This window comes from Leucoraja erinacea, chromosome 8, assembly GCF_028641065.1.
Source record: "Leucoraja erinacea ecotype New England chromosome 8, Leri_hhj_1, whole genome shotgun sequence".
In the NCBI taxonomy this organism is placed as follows: domain Eukaryota; kingdom Metazoa; phylum Chordata; class Chondrichthyes; order Rajiformes; family Rajidae; genus Leucoraja; species Leucoraja erinaceus.
The window spans coordinates 63,615,822-63,639,593 of NC_073384.1; the positions used below are offsets into that span (position 1 = coordinate 63,615,822).

The 23,772-nt window shown below is 42.1% G+C and overlaps 1 protein-coding gene across 2 annotated transcripts in view; it reads left to right on the plus strand.

Moving 5' to 3' along the window:
• The window catches only part of LOC129699773 (echinoderm microtubule-associated protein-like 6), a 197,234-nt gene that overhangs the window by 136,174 nt on the left and 37,288 nt on the right, over positions 1-23,772 (plus strand). For both annotated transcript variants that reach the window (XM_055639846.1, XM_055639845.1), the window contains exons 29-31: positions 10,099-10,177; positions 17,419-17,548; positions 18,509-18,607. In XM_055639846.1, coding sequence (XP_055495821.1) covers positions 10,099-10,177; positions 17,419-17,548; positions 18,509-18,607 — 308 coding nt within the window. The remainder of the gene's footprint in view (positions 1-10,098; positions 10,178-17,418; positions 17,549-18,508; positions 18,608-23,772) is intronic.

Consider the following 23,772-nt stretch of genomic DNA (forward strand, 5'->3'; position numbering starts at 1 on the left):
TGAGGTAAGTGTTATTGAGTACCTAATATAGAGGATGAACTAAATGCAGTATACTTGGGAAGCATTGACAAAGCTTCCTTTTCTTTCCTTCCTATTTTATAGGAGATTAGTACAGAATTTTCCCAGTGATGCCAGGGTATGGGTTTTCTGAATTTGTAGATTGGTGCACTCTGATTTTTGGTTTTATTTGCTGGCATGATTGAGAAGCATGGTTTGTGCCACATAGGCTACTGATACTAATTAAAGTGCTTGTGCATGAATTTAGATATATTATACAACTTTCCTAATTGACCTAACTTTTTCTTCTCTTGGCTTTACTTGCTGCTGACAAGGGGATCCAGGTAATTCGCTATTCTTTAGAGAGTATATTTAGACTATCCCCTACACCCAATTCCTCCGTCTACGCTGCATCTGCACCCAAGATGAGGTGTTCCACACCAGGACACCTGAGATGTCCTCATTCTTTAGGGAACGGTGATTCCCCTTTCACAGCATAGATGAAGCCCTCACTCGTGTCTCCTTGGTAACCCGCAGCTCCGCCCATGCTCCCTCTCCTCCTAATCGCAATAAAGACAGGGTCCCCCTAGTCCTTGCCTCCCACCCCATCAGCCGTCGCATACAACACATAATCCTCCGAAATTTCAGCCACCTCAAACAGGATCCCACCACTAGCCACATTTTCCCCATCTTCATCCCTTTCCGCCTTCTTCAGAGACCGTTCCCTCCGCAACTCCCTGGTTAACTCATCCATTCCCACCCAAACCACCGCATCCCCAGGTACCTTCCCTTGCAACCACAGTAGATGCCACACCTGTCCCTATACCTCCTTCCACAACTCTATCCAGGGACCCCGACAGTCCTTTCAGGTTAGGCAGAAGTTCACTTGCACCTCCTCCAACCTTATCTACTGTATCCGTTGTTCAAGATGTGGACTCTTATACATCGGCGAGGCCAAACGTAGACTGGGCGATCGTTTCGCGGAACACCATCGCTCAGCCCGCCTGAACCTACCTGATCTCCTGGTTGCCAGACACTTTAATTTTCCTTCCCATTCCTTCACAGACCTTTATGTCCTAGGTCTCCTCCATTACCAGAGTGCGTTAATTGGAGGAAAAGCATCTCACATTTGCTTGGGCAGCTTACAGCCCAGTCGTATGAATATTGATTTCTCTCACTTCAGGTATACCCGGCATTCCCTCTCTCTCGATCCCTCCCCCACCCAAGTTGCACTAGCTTCTCGTTTTCACTCTACAAACAGCTAACAATGGCCTGCTATCTGTATCATCGTTTCTTTTTTGCAGATCTTTTATTCATTGTTCTTTATTTCTCCACATCATCGTCTATATCTCTCGTTTCCCTTATCCCTAACCAGTCTGAAGAAGGATCTTGATCCAAAACGTCACCCCTTCCTTCTCTCCAGAGATGCTGCCTGTCCCGCTGAGTTACTCCAGCTTTTTGTGTTAATCTTTATTTCTGTAACAATGTATTTGCATGTGAGATGAATATTGCTTACCTGATTAAAATGCTCCACATTTATTTTTATATTGATCTTCAATGAGGATAAATGTTAAAATGGTTTAAAAAAAAAAAAATTTTTTTTTTAAATATTTAGCCATTGGCTTATTTTATTTATTAGCAATTGTTTAGTTATTAAGCCAATGTACCAACAATGAAAACAGTGGAATTCTTATATGTAACAGCACAAGAGGCCTGTAAATACAATAAACATTAATAATATATAAACAAAAATTCAATAAATTAATAACTCCAATATTATTGCAAAAAAATCCTTTCTTCCATATTTCATTGTTGAAATTAGTATTATATAGTGTTCAAGAGCCTGATGGTTGTTGTAAAGAAGCTATTCTTGAACCTGGCGGTCACCGTTTTCATACTCATCTTCTTCCCATTGGTAGGAGTGAAATGAGAGCGTGGCCAGGGTGTTGTGGGTCTGAATATAATGGCTGCCTTTTTGACGTAGCGCCTCCTACGTGGATCCAATGGATGGAGGGGAGATCAGATCCTGTGATGGACCAGGCAGTGTCTGGTACTCTTGTGCAATTGCCTTTGTTCGAGTGTTTGAACAACCAGTCAATATGCTCTTTACCATACACCTGTAGTTCAAGATAGTAGTCGTCGACATACCACATCTCTTCCATCTTCTAAGAAAGTAGAATCATCGATGGGCTTTCTTCATGATTGCATCAATGTGCCTGGCCTAGGATAGATATGAACACCCAGGAATTTGAAGTTGTTGACTCTCTCCACAGCCAACCCGCCCATGAAGATAGGTTTGTGGATCCTCGGCTTTCTCCTGAAGTCAACAAATCAGCCCCTTGGTCTTGCTGACGTTGAAAGCAAGATTCTGCTCTGTTCTGGCACTATTTCATCAGATTTTCAATCTCCCTCCTATATATGACCCATCATGACTGTTATTCGTCCAACAACGGCAGTGTCATTGCAACATTGTCACAATGTCAGTGCTTGGCCACAGAGTCATGGGTATAGAGCGCATAGAGTAGGGGACGGAACACACATCCCTGAGGGGAGCTTGGGCTGATGGTTATTGAGGAAGAACTGCTGTTGTCAATTTGTAATGATTATGTTTTGCCAATTAAGTCAAGAATCACGTTGCATAGAGATTACAGAGACCCAGATGATGGTGTTCAATGCCGAGCTTCTGTCGATGAACAACATGCTAAGCTGGAAACTGCAGTGATTTAAGAGGATGTTGCCAGGTCTTGAGGGCCTGAGCTCTAAGGAGAGGTTGGGCAGGATCAGACTTTATTCCTTGGAGCACAGAGGGCTGATGGATGATCTTAGAGGTGTATAATATCATGATGGAAATAAATAGGGTGAATACACAGAGTACTTTACTCAGAGTAGGGGAATCAAGAACCAGAGGACATATGTTTGTGAGAAGGGAAATATTTAATAGTAATCAAACAGCAAGGGGGCGCCAACAGTCTGTCTGTCTTTTCGGCTTTTTTTTGTTATTTTTAGTGTTTTGAACGTATGTGTTAATGTTCTCTGGTTTGTTTTATGTGGAAGGTGGGGGAGGGGTCGGGGGGGGGGGGGGGGGGGGGGGGGAAAACCCTTTTTTCAATCTGTTACCTTGCCAGAGATGCGATTGTTTTCCGGACCGTATCTCCGGTCGCTCTGCAGCCTAACATCGTAGAATTGGCGACCTTGCACGGGACTGACTTTGAGCCCCACCACATGGCCGTGGACTTATCATCGGAGCAGATCACTTGCCTGGGATTGATGCTCTAATCGCAGCCTGCGGATTTCTACATCGAGAAGCTTGCAGTCTCGGGTAGAGGCAGATGTCGGGAAACTCCAAACGAGGCAGAAGGTTTTGACCAGCCCCGACCCGGGTCAGATCAACCGGCGCGGGGGAGCTAAGATTCCCCCCCGATGCAGGAGCTTGATCACCCCGACCACCAGCTACGGGAGCCAAGATCACCCCATCAACAGAAGGCTCGAGGCTCCCGACCGCGTGAGGACAAAGAAGGGAAGAGATTTAACATTTTTCCGCCTTCCATCACAGTGAAGAGGCTGCCCCACTGCGGCGACCTAATCCGCAAGTTCAGGCGAGTTCGCCCTCGACATACTCACAGCATGGTCGACACGAGGTCCTAGGAGGTCTTTGTCACTCTCCTTCATGCTCGAGAGTAGTCCCCTGTACTCGAGGACTCAGCTAGGTTGCGGCTTATTTTTCAGCATGTTGAAAAATGCCCGCAAGTAAAAAAAGATCGCCATGGAAAAAATCGATACTTTTTTTTCCTCGTAGGTTTAATCGAAGTAGGTCGTAGTAGGTCGGCATGTTATTCGTAAGCAATCGAGGGTAGTCGAAGGTAATCGAAGGTAGTGGTAGATAGTCTTCAACATAGTCCAAGGGAGGTCAAAGGAGATCGAAGGAGGTCGTATTCATTCTCCACTATTCAGTGTCCAATTTTCCCGAAGCTAATCGAAGCTAGTCTTCAACATTGTCGGAGGGTCGAAGGAGGTCTTCTACATAGTTGAAGGAGGTCTTCAACATGACATTTTTTCAAACTCTCCGAAACTCTTCTAAACTCGCCAATTAGGTTGCTGCAGTGGGACAGCCCTTGAGGAAAGTGGAGGAGTCACTGTGGTGGATGTTTATGTTAAAATGTATTTTGTATGTTCTGTTGCTTTTTATTGGTATGACTGTATGGCAAATGAAATTTCTCATATGTTGCAAAACATACTTGGCTTATAAAGTATGGTTATGATAGGTAACTTTTAACAGTGGTGGGTATATAGATAAGCTGCCAGAGGAGGAAGTTGAGGCAGGTAGTAGGCCTCCCTTGAACATGACTGACCATGGGTGATGCATCCTAGTTGTTGGCTGCTTGCTCCAATCCTCAGCTAGAGCAGCGTCACTTGTGGCTGAAGAGACCAATGCGGGAGTGATAGTCTGTGTCGCAAAGGTCACATTTGTATGTGGTCTCTGGTCTGTTGAAGTTGCTGCACTCCTTTCTGCTTGTCTGCCGCTGCGTTGATCATTTTCTCTTCCCCCTTTTGAGATATTGGTTCAGGGTGCCTCTCCACCTCGTGCGATCAGCTGCAAGGCTCTCCCAGGACTCCACCTCGATGTCGAGCGCCTTCATATCTCTCTTGCAGACATCCTTGTAACGTAGCTGGGGGCGGCCGATGGTTCTCTTCCCAGATGCCAGCTCTCCATAGAGGATGTCTTTTGGAATACGGCCATCCTCCATGCGGTGGACATGGCCCAGTCACCACAGTCTGTGCTGCCTGAGTAGAGTGTACATACGGGGAAGGCCAGCCCGAGACAGGATCTTGGCGTTGGACACTCTGTCTTGTCTGGATATGCCCAGGATACGGTGAATGCTTCTAAGGTGGAAGGTGTTGAGTCTTCTCTCCTGTCTGGCATATGTAGTCCATGTCTCACTGCTGTACAGCAGCGTGCTGTTGACACAGGCATTGTAGACTGCTATCTTTGTCTTCACTGTCGGCTTTGGGTTGGTCCACACTCGAGTTGTGAGGTGAGCGAGAGTTGTAGCTGCCTTCCAGCCCTCTTGTCAATCTCTGTGCCAAGGTTGTCGGTGATGGTGCAGCCGAGGTACGCGAACTGATGGACGGCATCGAGTTCGTAGTCGTCGATGGTGATGACAGGCGGCGCCTCTGTATCCTGCCCCAGGACGTTCGTCTTCTTCAGGCTGATGGTCAGCCCGAAGTTCCTGCAAGCCCGATAGAAGCGGTCCATCAGTGACTATAGTTCCAGCTGGGTGTTGGACACAACACCTGTGTCATCGGCAAACGACATGTCTCTGATGAGACCTTCATGTACTTTTGTCTTTGATCTGTGGCGGGTGAGGTTGACGAGCCTGCCATCTGATCTAGTACGCAGGTAGATCCCCTCTGTTGCAGTGCCAAAGGCATGTTTCAGGAACAGAGCAAAGAAAATCCCAAATAGTGTGGGAGCGAGGACGCAGCCTTGTTTGGCGCCACTGCGGATGTCGAAGGGCTCAGAGAAGCTGCCATTGAACTGCACTGTCCCCTTCGTGTTGATGTGGAAGAATTCTATCATGCTCTGCAGTTTTGGTGGGCAGCCGATCTTTGGCAGAGCCTTAAATAGGCCATCTCTGTTGACGAGGTCGAACGCCTTGGTGAGGTCAATGAAAGCAACATACAGAGGCAGGTAAATAATGTTAAAAAGACATTTGGAAAGGTTTGTGGTTCAGCAACTATTTGTTTGGCAAAATGATGTATTGATATATGATGTTTAAGAAGGAACTTTTATCTACCTATTGATACATGATATGTTTTAATGGAGCATTGTCCACTTGTCAACTCAGGAAACTTTTTTAAATGATAATCATGTTAAGTGTTGTATGCAGTATCTGTAGGTACCCATAGGAAATGCAGGAGGATTTTTAAAAATCTGTCAAAGACTTCCAAATAGTAAACTGTATATTGATGCTCCCGAAATTTGTATCCCACTTGCAGTAAATTTGTGCAAAATATACTCGAATCATGCCACATTTACAAATGTTGCTCTTTAATTGCCAAATGTTAATAAAATAAATGAAATATGCATTTACTTCAGTGAAATTTGAAATTTCTTTGTGCTTTTTCTCATAGTTTCCTCTCTACACTGACCATTGCCAATGCTTTTTTTCATGTAGAAAGCACACAGTTCTTTCCATTTTCAAAGCAATATTTTTAAAAGCAGTTTCAATTTTTCCATGTTCTGTAGAAGGAAGGCGGCTTGACAAAATCTAATAAGCACAATATCCAATAAGTTGGCAGGAAAGGGTATCTGTGGGTAAAATAATGATATAACAATGTGCCCACATTGTGCTGCCCATTTGTCTCTTAAAATGGAGATGGGGTTGTCACCCAACTTATCCTTTTTTCTGAATCAAATATCGTATTTATTTCAAAATTTCTCACCTTCATATCTACTCTCTGATAGGGTATCCATTCATGCTACAGTTTGTGGCAGGAAGTATTGACCCATTCACAATGTGTTCACAAATTAAATCATGTTATGTAATTTAACTGAATGGTGCAGCTCATTGTACATTTGGTGTATCTACTCCAGTGTATTCAGACCCCTTCACTTTTTCCACATTTAGTTACATTACAGCCTTATTTTAAAATGGATTAAATCCTTTTTTATCATCAATCTATACACAATAACCCAGAATGAAGAAGCGATAACAGGTGTTTCGAAATTCTTGCAAAGTAATTAAAAAGAAATAACTGAAATATCACATTTACATAAGTATTCAGACCCTTTGCTATGACACCCAAAATTGAGCTTGGGATCATCCTGTTTCCATTGATTATCCTTGAGATGTTTCTTCAACTTTATTAGATTCCACCAGTGGTAAATTAAATTGATTGGACATGATTTTGAAAGGCACACGCGTGTCTATATAAGGTCCCATAGTTGATAGTGCATGTCAGAGCAAAAACCAACCCATGAAGATGAAGGAATTGTCCGTAGACCTCCGAGACAGGATTGTGTCGAGACACAGATCTGGGAAAAGGTATAAAACAATTTCTGCAGCATTGCAAGTCCCGAAGAGCACAGTGGCCTCTATCATTCTTAATGGAAGAAATTTGGAACCACCAGACTCTTCATAGAGCTGGCCTCCCGGCCAAACTGAGCAATCGAGGGAGAAGGGCCTTGGTCAGGGAGGTGACCAAGAACCCGTTGGTCAGTCTGACAGAGCTCCAGAGTTCATCTGTGGAAATGGGAGAATCTTCCAGAAGGACAACTATATCAACAGCACTCCACCAATCAGGCCTTTATGGTAGAGTGGCCAGACGGAAGGCACACCTCAGTAAAAGGCACATGACAGCCCGCTTGGAATGCGCCAAAAGGCATCTAAAGGACTCTCAGAACATGAGAAACAGGATTCTCTGGTCTGATGAAACCAAGATTGTACTCTTTGACCTGAATGCCAAGCGTCACGTCTGGTGGAAACCGGGCATTGCTCATCACCTGGCCAATACCATACCTACGGTGAAGCATGGTGGTGGCAACGCCATGCTGTGGGAATGTTTTTCAGCGGTAGGAACTGGGAGACTAGTCAGGATTGAGGGAAAGATGAACGGAGCAAAGTACAGAGAGATCCTTGATGAAAACCTGCTCCAGAGCGTTCTGGACCTCAGACTGGGGCGGAGGTTCACCTTCCAACAGGACAACGACCCTAAGCACACAGCCAATACAAAGCAGGAGTGGCTTTGTCACAAGTCTGTGAATGTCCTTGAATGGCCCAGCCAGAGCCCGGAATTGAACCCGATCAAACATGTCTAGAGGGACCTGAAATTAGCTGTGCATCGACGCTCCCCATCCAACCTCAAGTCGAGTCAAGTCAAGTCATGTTTATTTGTCACATACACATACGAGATGTGCAGTGAAATGAAAGTGGCAATGCTCGTGGACTTTTGTGCAAAAAGACAAATAACCAAACAACCAAACAAACTATAAACACAATCATAACACACGTATACCTTTACATAATAAATAATGGAAGGAAAAACGTCCAGTAGAGTTAGTCCCTGGTGAGATAGGCGTTTACAGTCCGAATGGCCTCTGGGAAGAAATTCCTTCTCAACCTCTCTGTTCTCACCGCATGGCAACGGAGGCGTTTGCCTGACCGTAGCAGCTGGAACAGTCCGTTGCAGGGGTGGAAGGGATTTCTCATGATATTGTTGGCTCTGGAGTTGCACCTCCTGATGTGTAGTTCCTGCAGGGGGGCAAGTGAAGTTCCCATAGTGCGTTCGGCCGAACGCACTACTCTCTGCAGAGCCTTCTTGTCCTTGGCAGAGCAATTCCCAAACCAGATGGTAATGTTTCCGGACAAGATGCTTTCCACCGCCGCTGCGTAGAAGCATTGGAGGATCCTCGGAGACACTCTGAATTTCCTCAATTGCCTGAGGTGGTAAAGGCGCTGCCTTGCCTTACTCACGAGTGCTGAGGCGTGTGATGCCCATGTCATATCGTCGGAGATGTGGACTCCCAGATATTTGAAACAGTTCACCCTATCCACAGGATCCCCATTTATCCTCAATGGAGTGTACATCCTCGGATAATGTGCCCTCCGGACAACCTGACAGAGCTTCAGAGGATCTGCAGAGAAGAAAGGGAAAAATTACCCAAATGCAGGTGTGCCAAGCTTATAGCGTCATACCCAAGAAGACTTGAGGCGGTAATCACTGCCAAAGGTGCCTCAACAATGTTCTAAAGGGTCTGAATACTTATTTAAATGTGATATTTCAGTTATTTATTTTTAATAACTTTGCGACAATTTCTAAACACCCGTTTTCGCTTTTTTATTATTGGGTATTGTGTGTAGATTGATGATTTAAAAAAAAAAGAATTGAATCCATTTTAGAATAAGGCTGTAATGTAACAAAATGTGGAAAAAGTGAAAGGGTCTGAATACTTTCTGAATTCACTGTATGTGTGCATGTGCTGTTTTAATTTATTTAGTTACAAGATATAACACTATCAGAGCTGTTTGCTCGGGGATTCAATGGAGCAAAGCCTACTCAGTAATTTAAAAACCTTGGATTTCTTGTATATCTTTCTGTTTGAAGTATGGAAAGTGAGTCGGCAAACCTCCTCCATGCATATGGGATTTGATGTAAAAGAGATCGAGAGCAGCAAAATTTCACTCCAGTTTGCAATTTATGAATCTAATACGAAGTGATGCTTTTAATACTTAAAAATGGATTGCAGATTTGCATCCATAATTTTGTGAGCTGTGGTTAAAGAAAAACGGGAACCTAAGAATTGAGGTACATACTGTTGCTTTTGGAAATTTATTATCATGAAATAAAATCCAATAACACCATGTTGATTACATCATATTTAAAACTTGACAGAACACTTCCCTTTATTCCTGCACAACTTTCCTTTTGACGCATTGCCGTGAAACTTAATCCAGAGTTGACTGACCACCTCAGCATCCCAGTGGGCAGCGCAGCGGCAGAAGCTCCCAGCGGGCCATGGCCTGTTGGCAGGAAACTACGGAGCCAACCCCTACTCATCCCCAAAGGCTGGACGCACTGGACGGATGACCAGAGAGCAGAAGGATGGAGCCTGCGACAACACCATCATTGGTTGACAAAGCTCATTGCATATCAATCAGATAGTAGACCCCTTAGGTCACACTACAATCCTTAGGCTTAATACTTATTCTCAAAACTTTCATAAAGCTGCCAAAAGTCAACTAAAGCACTACTGCCTCCTACAGAATGAGTCAGTTACTGCATATTTTATGTCAAAAGGTGTACTGGGTGAATGCTGGTCGACACAGACTCGATGGGCTGAACAGCCTGTGTCTATCCGCTCTGTATCTCTAAACATCCAACGTTTTGTTCAATTATATGGAATTCCTTCTGGCTTTACAGTTTCTGATTGTTTGTACAACTCCAGCACCAGTGATCTTATATGTTTGCCTTAAATAGGTCTTACAGCAATGTGGGTTAGAGAATTGTTGGTTAAATCTTGAGATTTTCAAAATCTTACTCTTTGAAATGTAGCAAGCAGTGTATTTCGTCAGCTTATAATTTTTGTTCATTTAATTGCAGACCACCTGTTAGCAGAGCTGCTCCTCAACCAGAGAAACTGCAAAAGAACAATATTACCAAGAAGAAGAAAGTAGTGGAGGTAACTTAATTCCCAGCACTGCTCTTGAGATTTGGTAACTTTTGATGTATCAATTGCTGATAAGATGTTAAGCACCATTGCATTAACATTGAACTCCTGAAATTCAGTTGTAATGGGGATATTTATGATGCAACATTTTTCATCTAGCTGATCTGTAAAGAATACTTGATTGTTTTAAGTATTTCACCTAATTGTAACCCAGATTGAAACACTTTTCTTTGCTCAGGCTCATGACATGGAAATAATAACTTTGAATTTGTATTCAGTTTTGAGGCTCTCCCTACAGTTTGTACATTTCCAATGGGGATCTTGATAACGCACAAATTCCTTTTTAATCAAATGGCGGATTAATTTAAAAGATTTGTAAGCTTCTATTACATAAAGTGTCCATGCAGTATATTTAAGCATAATTAATATGGATTAATATCTTGCCATAATCCAGGATTTCGTTGCTTCAGGTGTGATAGAATTGGAGGGGCAAGAGGTGGAGGTGTTGCATTGCTAGTCAGGGAAGATATTACAGCAGTGCTTTGGCAGGATAGATTGGAGGGCTCATCTAGGGAGGCTATTTGGGTGGAATTGAGAAGTGGGAAAGGTGTAGCAACACTTATAGGGGTGTATTATAGACCGCCAAACGGGGAACGAGAATTGGAAGATCAAATATGTAAGGAGATAGCAGATATTAGTAGTAAGCACAAGGTAGTGATTGTGGGAGATTTCAACTTTCCACACATAGACTGGGAAACACATTCTGTAAATGGGCTGGATGGGTTGGAGTTTGTAAAATGTGTGCAGGATAGTTTTTTGCAGCAATACATAGAGGTACCTACTAGAGGAGGGGCAGTGCTGGACCTCCTGTTAGGAAATGAGACTGGACAGGTGGCGGAGGTATGTGTTGGGGAGCACTTCGGGTCCAGTGATCACAATACCATTAGTTTCAATATAATTATGGAGAGGGTCAGAACTGTCCCTAGGTTTGAGATTTTTGATTGGAGAAAGGCTAACTTTGATGTGATGCGAGATGATTTAAAAGGAGTGAACTGGGACATTTTGTTTTATGGGAAAGATGTAGAAGAGAAATGGAGGACATTTAAAGGGGAAATTTTAAGAGTACAGAATCTTTATGTTCCTGTTCGGTTGAAAGGAAACAGTAAAAATTGGAAAGAGCCCTGGTTTTCAAGGGAAATTGGACATCTTGTTCGGAAAAAGAGGGAGATCTACAATAATTATAGGCAGCATTAAGTAAATGAGGTGCTTGAGGAGTATAAGGAATGTAAAAAGAATCTTAAGAAAGAAATTAGAAAAGCTAAAAGAAGATATGAGGTTGCTTTGGCAAGTAAGGTGAAAGTAAATCCAAAGGGTTTCTACAGCTATATTAATAGCAAAAGGATAACGAGGGATAAAATTGGTCCATTAGAGAGACAGAGTGGACAGCTATCTGCAGAGCCAAAAGAGATGGGGGAGATATTGAACAATTTTTTTTCTTCAGTATTCACCAAGGAGAAGGATATTGAATTATAGCTGTAGAAACCCTTTGGATTTACTTTCACCTTACTTGCCAAAGCAACCTCATATCTTCTTTTAGCTTTTCTAATTTCTTTCTTAAGATTCTTTTTACATTCCTTATACTCCTCAAGCACCTCATTTACTTAATGCTGCCTATAATTATTGTAGATCTCCCTCTTTTTCCGAACAAGATGTCCAATTTCCCTTGAAAACCAGGGCTCTTTCCAATTTTTACTGTTTCCTTTCAACCGAACAGGAACATAAAGATTCTGTACTCTTAAAATTTCCCCTTTAAATGTCCTCCATTTCTCTTCTACAGCTTAAGGATAAAGGGGAAATCCTTTAAAACCGAGATGAGAAGAACTTTTTTCACGCAGAGAGTGGTGAATCTCTGGAACTCTCTGCCACAGAGGGTAGTTGAGGCCAGTTCATTGGCTATATTTAAGAGGGAGTTAGATGTGGCCCTTGTGGCTAAGGGGATCAGGGGGTATGGAGAGAAGGCAGGTACGGGATACTGAGTTGGATGATCAGCCATGATCATATTGAATGGCGGTGCAGGCTCGAAGGGCCGAATGGCCTACTCCTGCACCTAATTTCTATGTTTCTATGTGAGGTAAGGGAAACTAGTAGAGTAGCTATGGATACTATGAGGTTCAAAAGTAAAAGAAGTACTGACACTTTTGAAAAATATAAAAGTGGATAAGTCTCCAGGTCCTGACAGGATATTCCCTAGGACATTGAGGGAAGTTAGTGTAGAAATAGCTGGGGCTATGACAGAAATATTTCAAATGTCATTAGAAACGGGAATAGTTCCCGAGGATTGGCGTACTGCGCATGTTGTTCCATTGTTTAAAAAGGGTTCTAAGAGTAAACATAGCAATTATAGACCTGTTAATTTGACTTCAGTGGTGGGCAAATTAATGGAAAAGATACTTAGAGATAATATATATAAGCATCTGGATAAACAGGGTCTGATTAGGAACAGTCAACATGGATTTGTGCCTGGAAGGTCATGTTTGACTAATCTTCTTGAATTTTTTGAAGAGGTTACTAGGGAAATTGGTGAGGGTAAAGCAGTGGATGTTGTCTATATGGACTTTAGTAAGGCCTTTGACAAGGTTCCTCATGGAAGGTTGGCTAATAAGTTTCAACTGTTGGGTATAAATGCAGGAATAGCAAGATGGATTCAACAGTGGCTGAATGGGAGAAGCCAGAGGGTAATGGTGGATGGCTGTTTATCGGGTTGGAGGCAGGAGACTAGTGGGGTGGCTCAGGGATCTGTGTTGGGTCCTTTGTTGTTTGTCATGTACATCAATGATCTGGATGAAGGTGTGGTAAATTGGATTAGTAAGTATGCAGATGATACCAAGATAGGGGGTGTTGTGGATAATGAAGAGGATTTCCAAAGTCTACAGAGTGATTTAGGCCATGTGGAAAAATGGGCTGAAAGATGGCAGATGGAGTTTAATGCTGATAAATGTGAGGTGCTACACCTTGGCAGGACAAATCAAAATAGGACGTACATGGTAAATGGTAGGGAATTGAAGAATACAGTTGAACAGAGGGATCTGGGTATAACCGTGCATAGTTCCTTGAAGATGGAATCTCATATAGATAGGGTGGTAAAGAAAGCTTTTGGTATGCTAGCCTTTATAAATCAGAGCATTGAGTATAGAAGCTGGGATGTAATGTTAAAATTGTACAAGGCATTGGTGAGACCAAATCTGGAGTATGGTTGTACAATTTTGGTCGCCCAATTATAGGAAGGATGTCAACAAAATAGAGAGAGTACAGAGGAGATTTACTAGAATGTTGCCTGGGTTTCAACAACTAAGTTACAGAGATAGGTTGAATAAGTTAGGTCTTTATTCTCTGGAGCGCAGAAGGTTAAGGGGGGACTTGATAGAGGTCTTTAAAATGATGAGAGGGATATACAGAGTTGATGTGGACAAGCTTTTCCCTTTGAGAATAGGGAAGATTCAAACAAGAGGACATGACTTCAGAATTAAGGGACAGAAGTTTAGGGGTAATATGAGGGGGAACATCTTTACTCAGAGAATGGTAGCAGTGTGGAATGAGCTTCCAGTGGAAGTGGTGGAGGCAGGTTCATTGGTATCATTTAAAAATAAATTGGATAGGCATATGGATGAGAAGGGAATGGAGGGTTATGGTATGAGTGCAGGCAGGTGGGGCTAAGGGAAAAAAAGTTGTTCGGCACGGACTTGTAGGGCCGAGATGGCCTGTTTCCGTGCTGTAATTGTTATATGGTTATATGGTTATATAACATTCAAGCTGGAGATTGAGCTGCTCTCTGCATGCATTTACCAAACCCCACCGAAACGTGCAAAGATTTCTTCAATAATATAGAAACATAGAAAATAGGTGCAGGAGTAGGCCATTCGGCCCTTTGAGCCTGCACCGCCATTCAATATGATCATCCAACTCAGTATCCTGTACCTGCCTTCTTTCCATACCCCCTGATCCCTTTAGCCACAAGGGCCACATCTAACTCCCTCTTAAATATAGCCAATGAACTGGCCTCAACTACCTTCTGTGGCAGAGAGTTCCAGAGATTCACCACTCTCTGTGTGAAAAATGTTTCTCGGTCCTAAAAGATTTCCCCCTTATCCTTAAACTGTGACCCCTTGTTCTGGACTTCCCCAACATCGGGAACAATCTTCCTGCATCTCTCAAACTTGTTACCACTTGTAACTTCTTGGAAGTAGCTCAAACAGGACAATCTACCTCCAAATAGCAGCTCTGACCTGAATTTATTCACAGTATTTATATCACTGCTGCTGTTAAGTCCAGAGGTTCATTGACTTTATTGTTGTCAGATTTGCCATCGATGGTGGGGAAACTGGCAACAATAAATCCAATCAATGTCTTGAAGTAATGGTGAGATTGTTATTAGCTGGTATTTGTGTCATACAAATGTTTCTTGCCATATTACCATGTCAAGCTGCTCTTACCGTAGGAATGTTTCATTATCTGAATAAGAACAAATGGAACTGAATGTTTCATGATCAACAAACATTGTCGTACGGGACCTATGATGTGGAAAATGTTTTTGATAAATCAGCGGAAGATGGTTAGGCCTGAAACACCACTCTGAAAAATAGATGCAGTAAAATCAGAAATTAGCACTCACAGGGATTTTCCAACGTATTTGGTGTGACTTGCCAATGATTCTTTTAAAATCTGGATTCCCTTTGATTACTTCCATTAAGGATTCAGGCACCGCACTTGGCGAATTCTGTCTTGTAGTTGAGGACAGTCACTCTCATCTCTCTTACGGGATTGAGTTCTTTTTTAGATTTTTTTCCCCATAATTGGATGAGCTTCAATGGAACAAATTGGCAAAATCAGCGTTTAGCATCAATGAGATTATTAATTAATAAGTCTCCCTTGATTGCCCTTTGCGTGACATGTTCCATTACTTTGCTGATGATTTGTAGCAGACGATTTACCCAAATGGGATTTGCTTTTCTGTTCAAAATATAGCAATGTTACAAAATTTTGAGATTTAAAAAATCAAGTCTGCAATTTATCCCATCAGATAAAGCATAACAATAAGTTTAATTTGACACCAAATTCACTTTCATATCTCAAGTATTAAAAAAGTTATGACCATTTTCATACTCGGAAATTAGCATCTTGTTCCCTATTGATTTTCAATGGGCATTACAAAAAAGCTGTGATCTTAGATAGTCAAACGCACATTTCTTAAGGAAAGATTAACATTTTTAAATAGCCTAAGTGTCCAAAGATTATTCACAAATAATTCACAATATAACATGATTTTTATATCTAATTTACATTAATTTATAGGCCAAATGGAAGGAATTTAGTGTTCAATTGCTGTAAATAAATGCCCATTTAAATCGGTTTTCTAGTGGGTTCATGTGGAACGCGCAGGTTTAGAATGTTGACAGCGCGCTGGATTAGTGCCCTCAAATGCCGAGAAAAATACTGGGGGATATAAAAAGCCCAAAATGAGCTACTCGCTATAGAAAATTATAATTATAGGGTTATATACATGCCCCATTTAATGTAAAAATAAGGTACATACCTTTAATTGTTTGCTTTATAAAACCCTGGGGCTGCCAGAGCTTGCGAACTGAACGAGAGCTTTTAAATTTATTATATCTACTCTTCGAGGCCTATAAAACTAATAATAGCTTTTGGGACCGGGTCTTGCAGCGATTCTCCGTTAATGATTTACTAGGCTGAACATCTGCGATTGGAACAGCCTAGTAAAAATCGCATTTTAAACCCGCCCCCTCCAAACAGCTCCAAAATCACACACACGGGGAGGGGCAGATGCTCAGCCACGATTCAGGTACGTTTTGTAACATACCTACAAAATATACACGTAATTTCTAGACTGTCGGGTAAATAGCTGTTTTATAGCTGAGTATAAGTCTTAAGCAAACCAGTTGGGATGCCTAGATCTGCTCCCAACTTGTTCCTTAGATTCATAATAGCTACAGAAGAGATGCCTGAATGACTAGAGTCAGTTCTACTTCTCATTTAACTTAACTCAATCTGCATATTCATTGATTCCTTTTTTTTGCCTTAGCCTTTATGGAGGGGAATTCCAAAGATTCACAAACCTCTTCAGTCCTTAGTGCACACCCAGCCTTAACAGGTATCAATAACCCCTGGTTTCAAATTCTCAGATACAGCTTCTCATTGTCGACATAGAAACATAGGAAATAGGTGCAGGAGGAGGCCATTTGGCCCTTCGAGCCAGCACTGCCATTCATTGTGATCATGGCTGATCGTCCCCTATCAATAACCCATGCCTGCCTTCTCCCCATATCCCTTGACTCCACTAACCCCTAGAGCTCTAGAGCAGTGAATGCAAATTAATCTTGATTTCTCTGCTTATAACCACCCTAATCCTGATATTGAATCCTGCCAATCTGTACAGCACAAACTCCAAGACAAGCATATAATTTTCCCAGGCAGCCTTGTTCCATTGCAGCTTGCAACCGGTCTACGGCAGACATCTCACAGGCCCTACATTCATCAGTAGATCCTTTAGATAAATAGGACACCTATGTCAGACTCCTATTTATTGACTATAACTCTGCCTTCAACATCATAATCCAACCCAAACTCATGTCCAAACCCCTGGTCCTAAATGTCAATACCCCTCTCTACCGCTGAATCTTCAACCTCCTGATTCATAGATCACAACAGTGAAGATAGACAATAAAACATCTTCCAATATAATTCTCAACACCAGTGCCCCACGGGGATATGTTTTTAGACCCCTTCTATACACTCTAACCCCATCTCCATGTGTGCAGAAGACACCACTGTGGTGGGTGGATCTTGAACAATGATGAGTGAGATCTATAATCTTGTACCAAAATGGCCAGTTCTGATATAAACAAGAAAATCAAATTATCTGAAATTGTTGATTTCTGAAACATGTCAGTAGTTGAAAGGAGAGAAGTCTTCAACTGGAGATGCTTCTTTCCAAAGTTGTTACCTAACCTGCTCAGTGTGTCCAGCATGTTCCGTTTCTATAAACCTGAGTTTTTCTTGTAAGATGACAATGAAACTTGAAAGAGCAGTTATAATGGCTGTGCGGAAAGGATTTTATACCCAAGTGTTCAGTGAACTGTAGTCCAAAAATTCCTTAGCAAAGGTATTTATATTTTTTAAATATACTCCTTGAAATTTACATCAGTTTTTATTAAATAAAAATTTTTCATTTTTAGGAATTTGTGTTGGAACATGTTTTTGGATATAGAGGCTTTGACTGTCGCAACAATCTTCATTATCTCAATGATGGAAGTGATATTATTTTTCACACAGCAGCCGCTGGCATAGTTCAGAACCTGTCATCAGGTAAGGCATTGAATGTAGTGTTCTGATAAAACCTTTGATGTTAGTGTAAAATGCTATTGCATTTGGGAATAACACTTAGTCTTGGTGTCCCGAATGAAGATGGTTGTCAATCTTGAAAATTTACAGCTTCAACAATATATATTTTATCACTTGGTAAATTAGTATTCTTAAAACATTTTTTTTTTTAATTGCATTCTTACTAACAATGCCGTATGAATCATGTCTATAATGACAAATAAACCACAGAATCATTATAGCACTGGAGGCTGCAATTCAGCCCATGAAGCTTGCCACTTTTTTTCCCACATTCCTCACAGATCTTCATCAATGCACACACCACTCACCCCCATCCCGTCTCAGCAAAATATCTCTTACAAAAAACCTTAAATCTGTGCTCTGGACCTTGTATCATCAGTGAACATACACGGCCTTATTGTCTATATTTTCAAATCTTTTATGTTGTACATTTCTGTCAAATCTCTTTTCAACCTCCTTTGCTCCAAAGAGAACAATTACAGTTTCTCCAAGGTAGCCTATAGTTAAAATCTTCAACCTGAGGTCATTCTATTCTACATCCTGTCAAGGACCTACATATTCTTCCTAAAGTGTACTGAGCTGAGTTGAACACAATTTTGCAGTACACACAAGAACAGAAATGAGCCAGATTGTTCTGATGTTCATTTAGATTATACTGAGCTGTATTTTAACTCCATCTGCCCATCCTGTCCATGTAACCTTTATTATCTGTGCCTTAAACAAGTTTCTCTAATTTAGTTTGAAAGTTTCAATTGGCCCCATGCTCAGCTGCATTGGGAGAGTTTCATACTTTACAAAATTTCATAATGTGTTCAAATATAGACACATTGTAATCCATGTGAATGTTATAATGCTGAGGCAATTGTGATTTCAGCACTCAACTTTATTTTTATGTTGTATTTCATTTGAAATGATTCTGATCAGGTCTGCAAAGTTTTTATGTGGAACATACAGATGACATACTTTGTCTGACTGTCAATCAACATCCAAAATACAAAAATGTTGTGGCAACTGGGCAAATAGGTAAGTCAAATTACTAATTCAACACAAATGTATTGCGCATCATTATTATTAACTACCTTCATGCATAATTTAAAATTTGTCCAGCAAATTAGTTCTATTGTAATTATTCATACAATAATATTTCTGCATTTAATGATATTTGTAGGTCTGTATTGCAATTATTAAGACAAGAAGACAAATGAACAAAGCCTTACTGGGAATGTTATCATTACTGTGAAGCAACAAGTTAGTTATTGCAAACACATACTTTAGAAGCATACTAATTAAAAACAAAAATAGGGCCTTTGGCTCGCAATGTCTGGTCCAGCAGTAAATATGTTCATGGCTGATCTAACTCTAACCTTAATTCTACATTCCTGCATCCATTACTCAGGTTTATTCCTTAATAATCAAGGGGATAAATCAACTTCTGTCTTAAAATATTCTGCTACCTTTTACGAAAGAGAATTCAAATGACACACATCCAATGAGAGAAAACTTTTCACCTTATCTGTCTTATAGTCATGGATGGAAATAGGCATTTCCTTACCTATCCATGTTCTCCAGGGATAATGCCTGACCCTAATACTGTGACTCCTAATTCTAGATTCTCTCACGTGAGGAATCATCTTTTTCACATCTGCTTATACAAGATTGCTCAGGACCTTACATGTTTCAATCAAGTCACCTCGTGCTCTTCTATACTCCAGTGGGTACAAACCTGGCTTGTTCAATCTTTCCTTATAACACAATCTGTCCATTGCCAATACCAATCTGGTAAATCTATACATAGCTAAAACTCCGATATTGTGCTCTTCCGGTTTGCGGTGTTTTTCTATTTGCGCTAAAACGGTACGCGATATAGCGCTACGATTTATCGCCAGGTTACTAACCGTTCTCCTGTGCTGCGAGTGCAACAAGTTTCGTTCCGGTCTATTGTAAAAGTTATCGAGGTTTAAAAATCTTTAATACAGCGCATGCGCAGTTGGTCTCCTCTCCTGTCAGTCACCGGGGCGGCGACGCCCAGGCCGGAACAGTTACTCCCCTTTTGGCGCACTATTGCTGCCCTAATTGGCCAGCCTCTCTGTCACAATAAAGCTGAAGGAACGGAGCGAGCAGAATTTGTGTATCACCGTGGCTGGAGTGGGGAGCGGCTGGAGTGAGGAGCGGCCCAGAGCCTGGCCCATTGCAAGGCCTACTGCTGCAACCTCGAAATCCTGGGGAAGTGAGGAGAGAGAGTGGGGGGAATTGAGGAAACTGGGCGCTGGTGAGGCCAGGGCCGGGCGCTGGTGAGGCCCCGGGGCCTGGCACTGGTGGGGCCACACCCCCTGCCCAGACCCTCCTTCCCCTCGCAACCCCCCAGCGGTAGGCCATGGCAGCGGTAGGCCGCGGCAAAGGCAGCGGTCGGCCAAGGCAGTGCTCACCGGCCCCTGCTGAAGTCATCCCCCTCCCCCGGCTACAGAACACTCCTGCCGGCCCCCCACCTGAAGCCGTCCCCGTCCCCAGCTGCAGGTATAGCCCAAGAAAAGTACATTTGGCCCACAATGTCCGTACTAGCCCTCAGGATACCAGTCCCTTCGGCCCACAACACGTGCTAACCCTCCAAAAAGCCCCCTCCCCCAATGGCCCCTGCCTGAAGCCCTCGCCCAGCTACAGGACACTGCAGCGGTTGGCCACGGCAGGCCTCCCTTCTACCCCCACCAGCCACCGACAGCCGCCGTCTGAAGCCGTCCCCCTCCCCTGGCTGCAGGACGTTCAATTTCTTCCCCCGGATGCAGGACGCTCACCGCCTCAAGTACAAAGAACGGAGAACAATGAGTGATCCTAATATCATGATTGATGAGAAGCACCATGATCAGGCTCCGTTGTATATTCAAGACCTGCTTGAGAATTACAACAACAAAAAAATGGAATTCTTTCATTTGCCACGACCAAGAAATGGAAGGATGCATCTTGATGATGACGATCCAGAATTGTTGCAGGAATTGCAATACAATAGATCTGAACAACAGCAATTTATTGAGGAGAATGAGCCTCTGCTGAATGCTGAGCAGAGAGCAGTGTATGACCAGGTGTGCAACTGCTTGAAGAGGAAGCTTCCTTCAATGTTTTTCATTGATTTACCAGGAGGAATGGGAAAAACATTTATCACCAATTTGATCCTCTCCAAAGTTAGAGGTCAAGGTGATGTGGCTATTGCTATAGCATCCTCCAGGATAGCAGCTAAATTAATGCCTGGTGGAAGAACTGCACATTCTCGATTCAAGATTCCCATCCAAGTAACCGAGGATACATTCTGCAACATTGAGAAGAACTCTAACATGGCACGTTTGATGAGGCAAGTGAAACTCATTGTTTTGGATGAATGCCTAATGATTAGGAGAGCTTTTGAAGCGGTGGACAGAATTCTTCAAGATGTATGCACCAACACTAAGCCTTTTGGCAGCATTCTTACCATTTTTTGTGATGATTTTCGACAACTCCTTCCTGTAGTGAAAAGGGGGAAATGATGCTGATGTTGAAAATTCCTGCATCAAGAAATCCTACTTGTGGAGACTTTTCACATAAGTTTCAATTGCAGACGAATATGCGATTGAGAGCGGGAGAAGGCGACTATTCTCAATTTTTGTTGAAAGTTGGAGAAGACGAGATTTTAAAGAATGAAGACGATGAAATTGAAATGCCAGAAGACATGGTTTTATCAGCAAAAACACTGGAGGATTGTATTGATTTCATCTATCCCCCATTTGACAATCCTGCAGAATTATTCTCTGACAATTGTATTTGGTTCCGCACAACAATACGATGAGAAGCATCAATTCTCCATGTATCAATCGCTTCCCTGGAATCATTAAGTAGTACTTTTCTTTCAATGCTGTCACTGAGGGAACTAATGCTACTCACTTCCCAACATAATTCCTTGATTCACTCGAGATCTCTGGATTATCACCACACAAATTGGAGTTGAAAAAAGGATCTCCAATCATGTTAATGACATAATGAGAAACTTGGAACCCCCAAAGCTATGTAATGGAACGAGGATGATTGTGGAAGAGCTACACAATAATTTGATCGTTGCAAGAATCAACATGGGAGCCTTCAAAGATGACATTGTTCTCATTCCTAGGATAACACTCAATTTGACAGAAGGCGAAGACATTCCCCTTCAGCGGAGCCAATTCCCGATTCAGTCAAGTTTTGCTAATGATGATCCATAAAGCGCAAGGACAAACCATGGAGAAAGTGTTAATATACCTCGAGAAACCAGTATTTCAGCATGGAAAACTATATGTGGCTCTTAGCCGAGGAAAGGTGAAAGAAAATGTCAAAGTTTTCCTGAAGGATGGAACATCGACCAAGAATGTTGTCATTAAACGCGTGTTTGGATGAACGATGCCTTCTGAGGTAAATTCTCAGATTTTCTTCAAGTTAAAGTTTGACCACTCAATAATGTCTCTATATTAAAATTGTGTGTCTTTTTTTTCATCAACAGCAAAGAGACATCAAGACGCAGTGAGCGGCAGAACGCAATGAGATGCGACAAGAACTGAACTGAATAAATCTCATCTTTAACGTTTAAATTGTTGTTATATTTTGTTATTCACATTTTAAGCTTTAATAAATCCCATTTCCACTTGCCGTGCCCGTCAGCTGCGACAGCGCAGCAATACCTGCGTGTTCTACGTCACAATGGGAACCCAATGGGCGGGAATGGCTGCGCCGCCGGAGAGCCGCTAAGAGTGGATGGGGGAGGGGGTTGAGGGGGGATGGAGTGAGTGCATGGGGGGGGGTGGTGGAAGGGCAAGGGGCGGTGTGGGGGCAGTGAGGGGAGGAGGGGGGATCAAGAACATCACAACGGGAACCCCCCCAGCCGTGCCTGCGCAGTTGGGGGCTATGGGTGGGTGATGGAATATTGAGTTGGGGGAACAGGCCTCCCATGTGACAATGGGACCCAACGGATCCCACTTAGTCTAGTCTTCTTTAAAATCCTTCCAGTGCATCTACATCCTTCATTAAATGTGGGAACCAATACTGTTTTAGAAATGTCAAATCCAGCACAAGAAACTAGCATTGGCGGAACAATAAAAAATACTGAACAAATTATGTTAAGTAAATCCAAACACAGTGCTACATTTAACATCTCATATTTACATTATCGCAAATATATATTTGAAGCATTTCACACATGACATTATACTTGTCTGTGATATTTCATGTTACACCCTTCCAACAGTATGAAGAAACCAGCACCTTTCTGGAAACATAAAGTCAGAATGACTGTAAACATTTAAACTCTGCATGATCAAAACCAACGTTTACTTAACAGCAAATGCATTTTTCATCTTGAAGTTTAATAGACCATTTTGCATGATGCTCCTGTCCAGTTAAACAGTGCATCATTTTGTTTACCAGGACCACTATTGTGGGAAATTCACTTCTGACATAATAAAATGTCTATTGTTACGTTATTCCTCACAAACCAGGTGTGTACAAATATAAATGCAAATTTCTGTGAGCTTTTTGTATGTCAGTGCTCAAATATTGGCAAATCTATAGTAACAAGGCTAATTTGTGAAAAATACACAAAATGATCATTCAAAATTATTTAACTGGCATCAGTTAAACCTTGTGAAATGAATGAACAAGAAAGTCTACCAATAGCTGAGAAGCAGAGATATACAGTAAGGATTCAAGGAATATAATAATTTCACCTTGGCTATATGTAAAGGCGTCATCATTGTAGACATGATTGCAGATGGAATAAGGTTTGAATGGATAATTTTATACATTTTCCAGTATCTTAGTACCACTAGCAAGACCAGCATTTATTGCCCATCCCTGATTGCCCTTTATTAACGAGAGTGAGCAGGTTACTTGAGAAGGTGATAAGACTCCCACGGGATTGTTGGATAGAGTGTTTCAGGATTTATACCGTGATGATTTCCAAATCTGGATGTTGTGCAACTTAGAAGGGAACCGCATTTTCAAGTACGTGCTACCCTCATCCTTCAAGGTGATAGAGTTGTTATTGGAGTAGCCTCAAAGAATAACTGCAGTACATTTTGTGCGCTGATTGTGGCAGGATGAATGTTTATGGTTGTAGATGAAGTGCAGATTAAATGTGCTGTTTGTCCTGGGATGGTGTGAACTTTCTTGAGAGTTGTTCAAACTGCACTCATCCACTC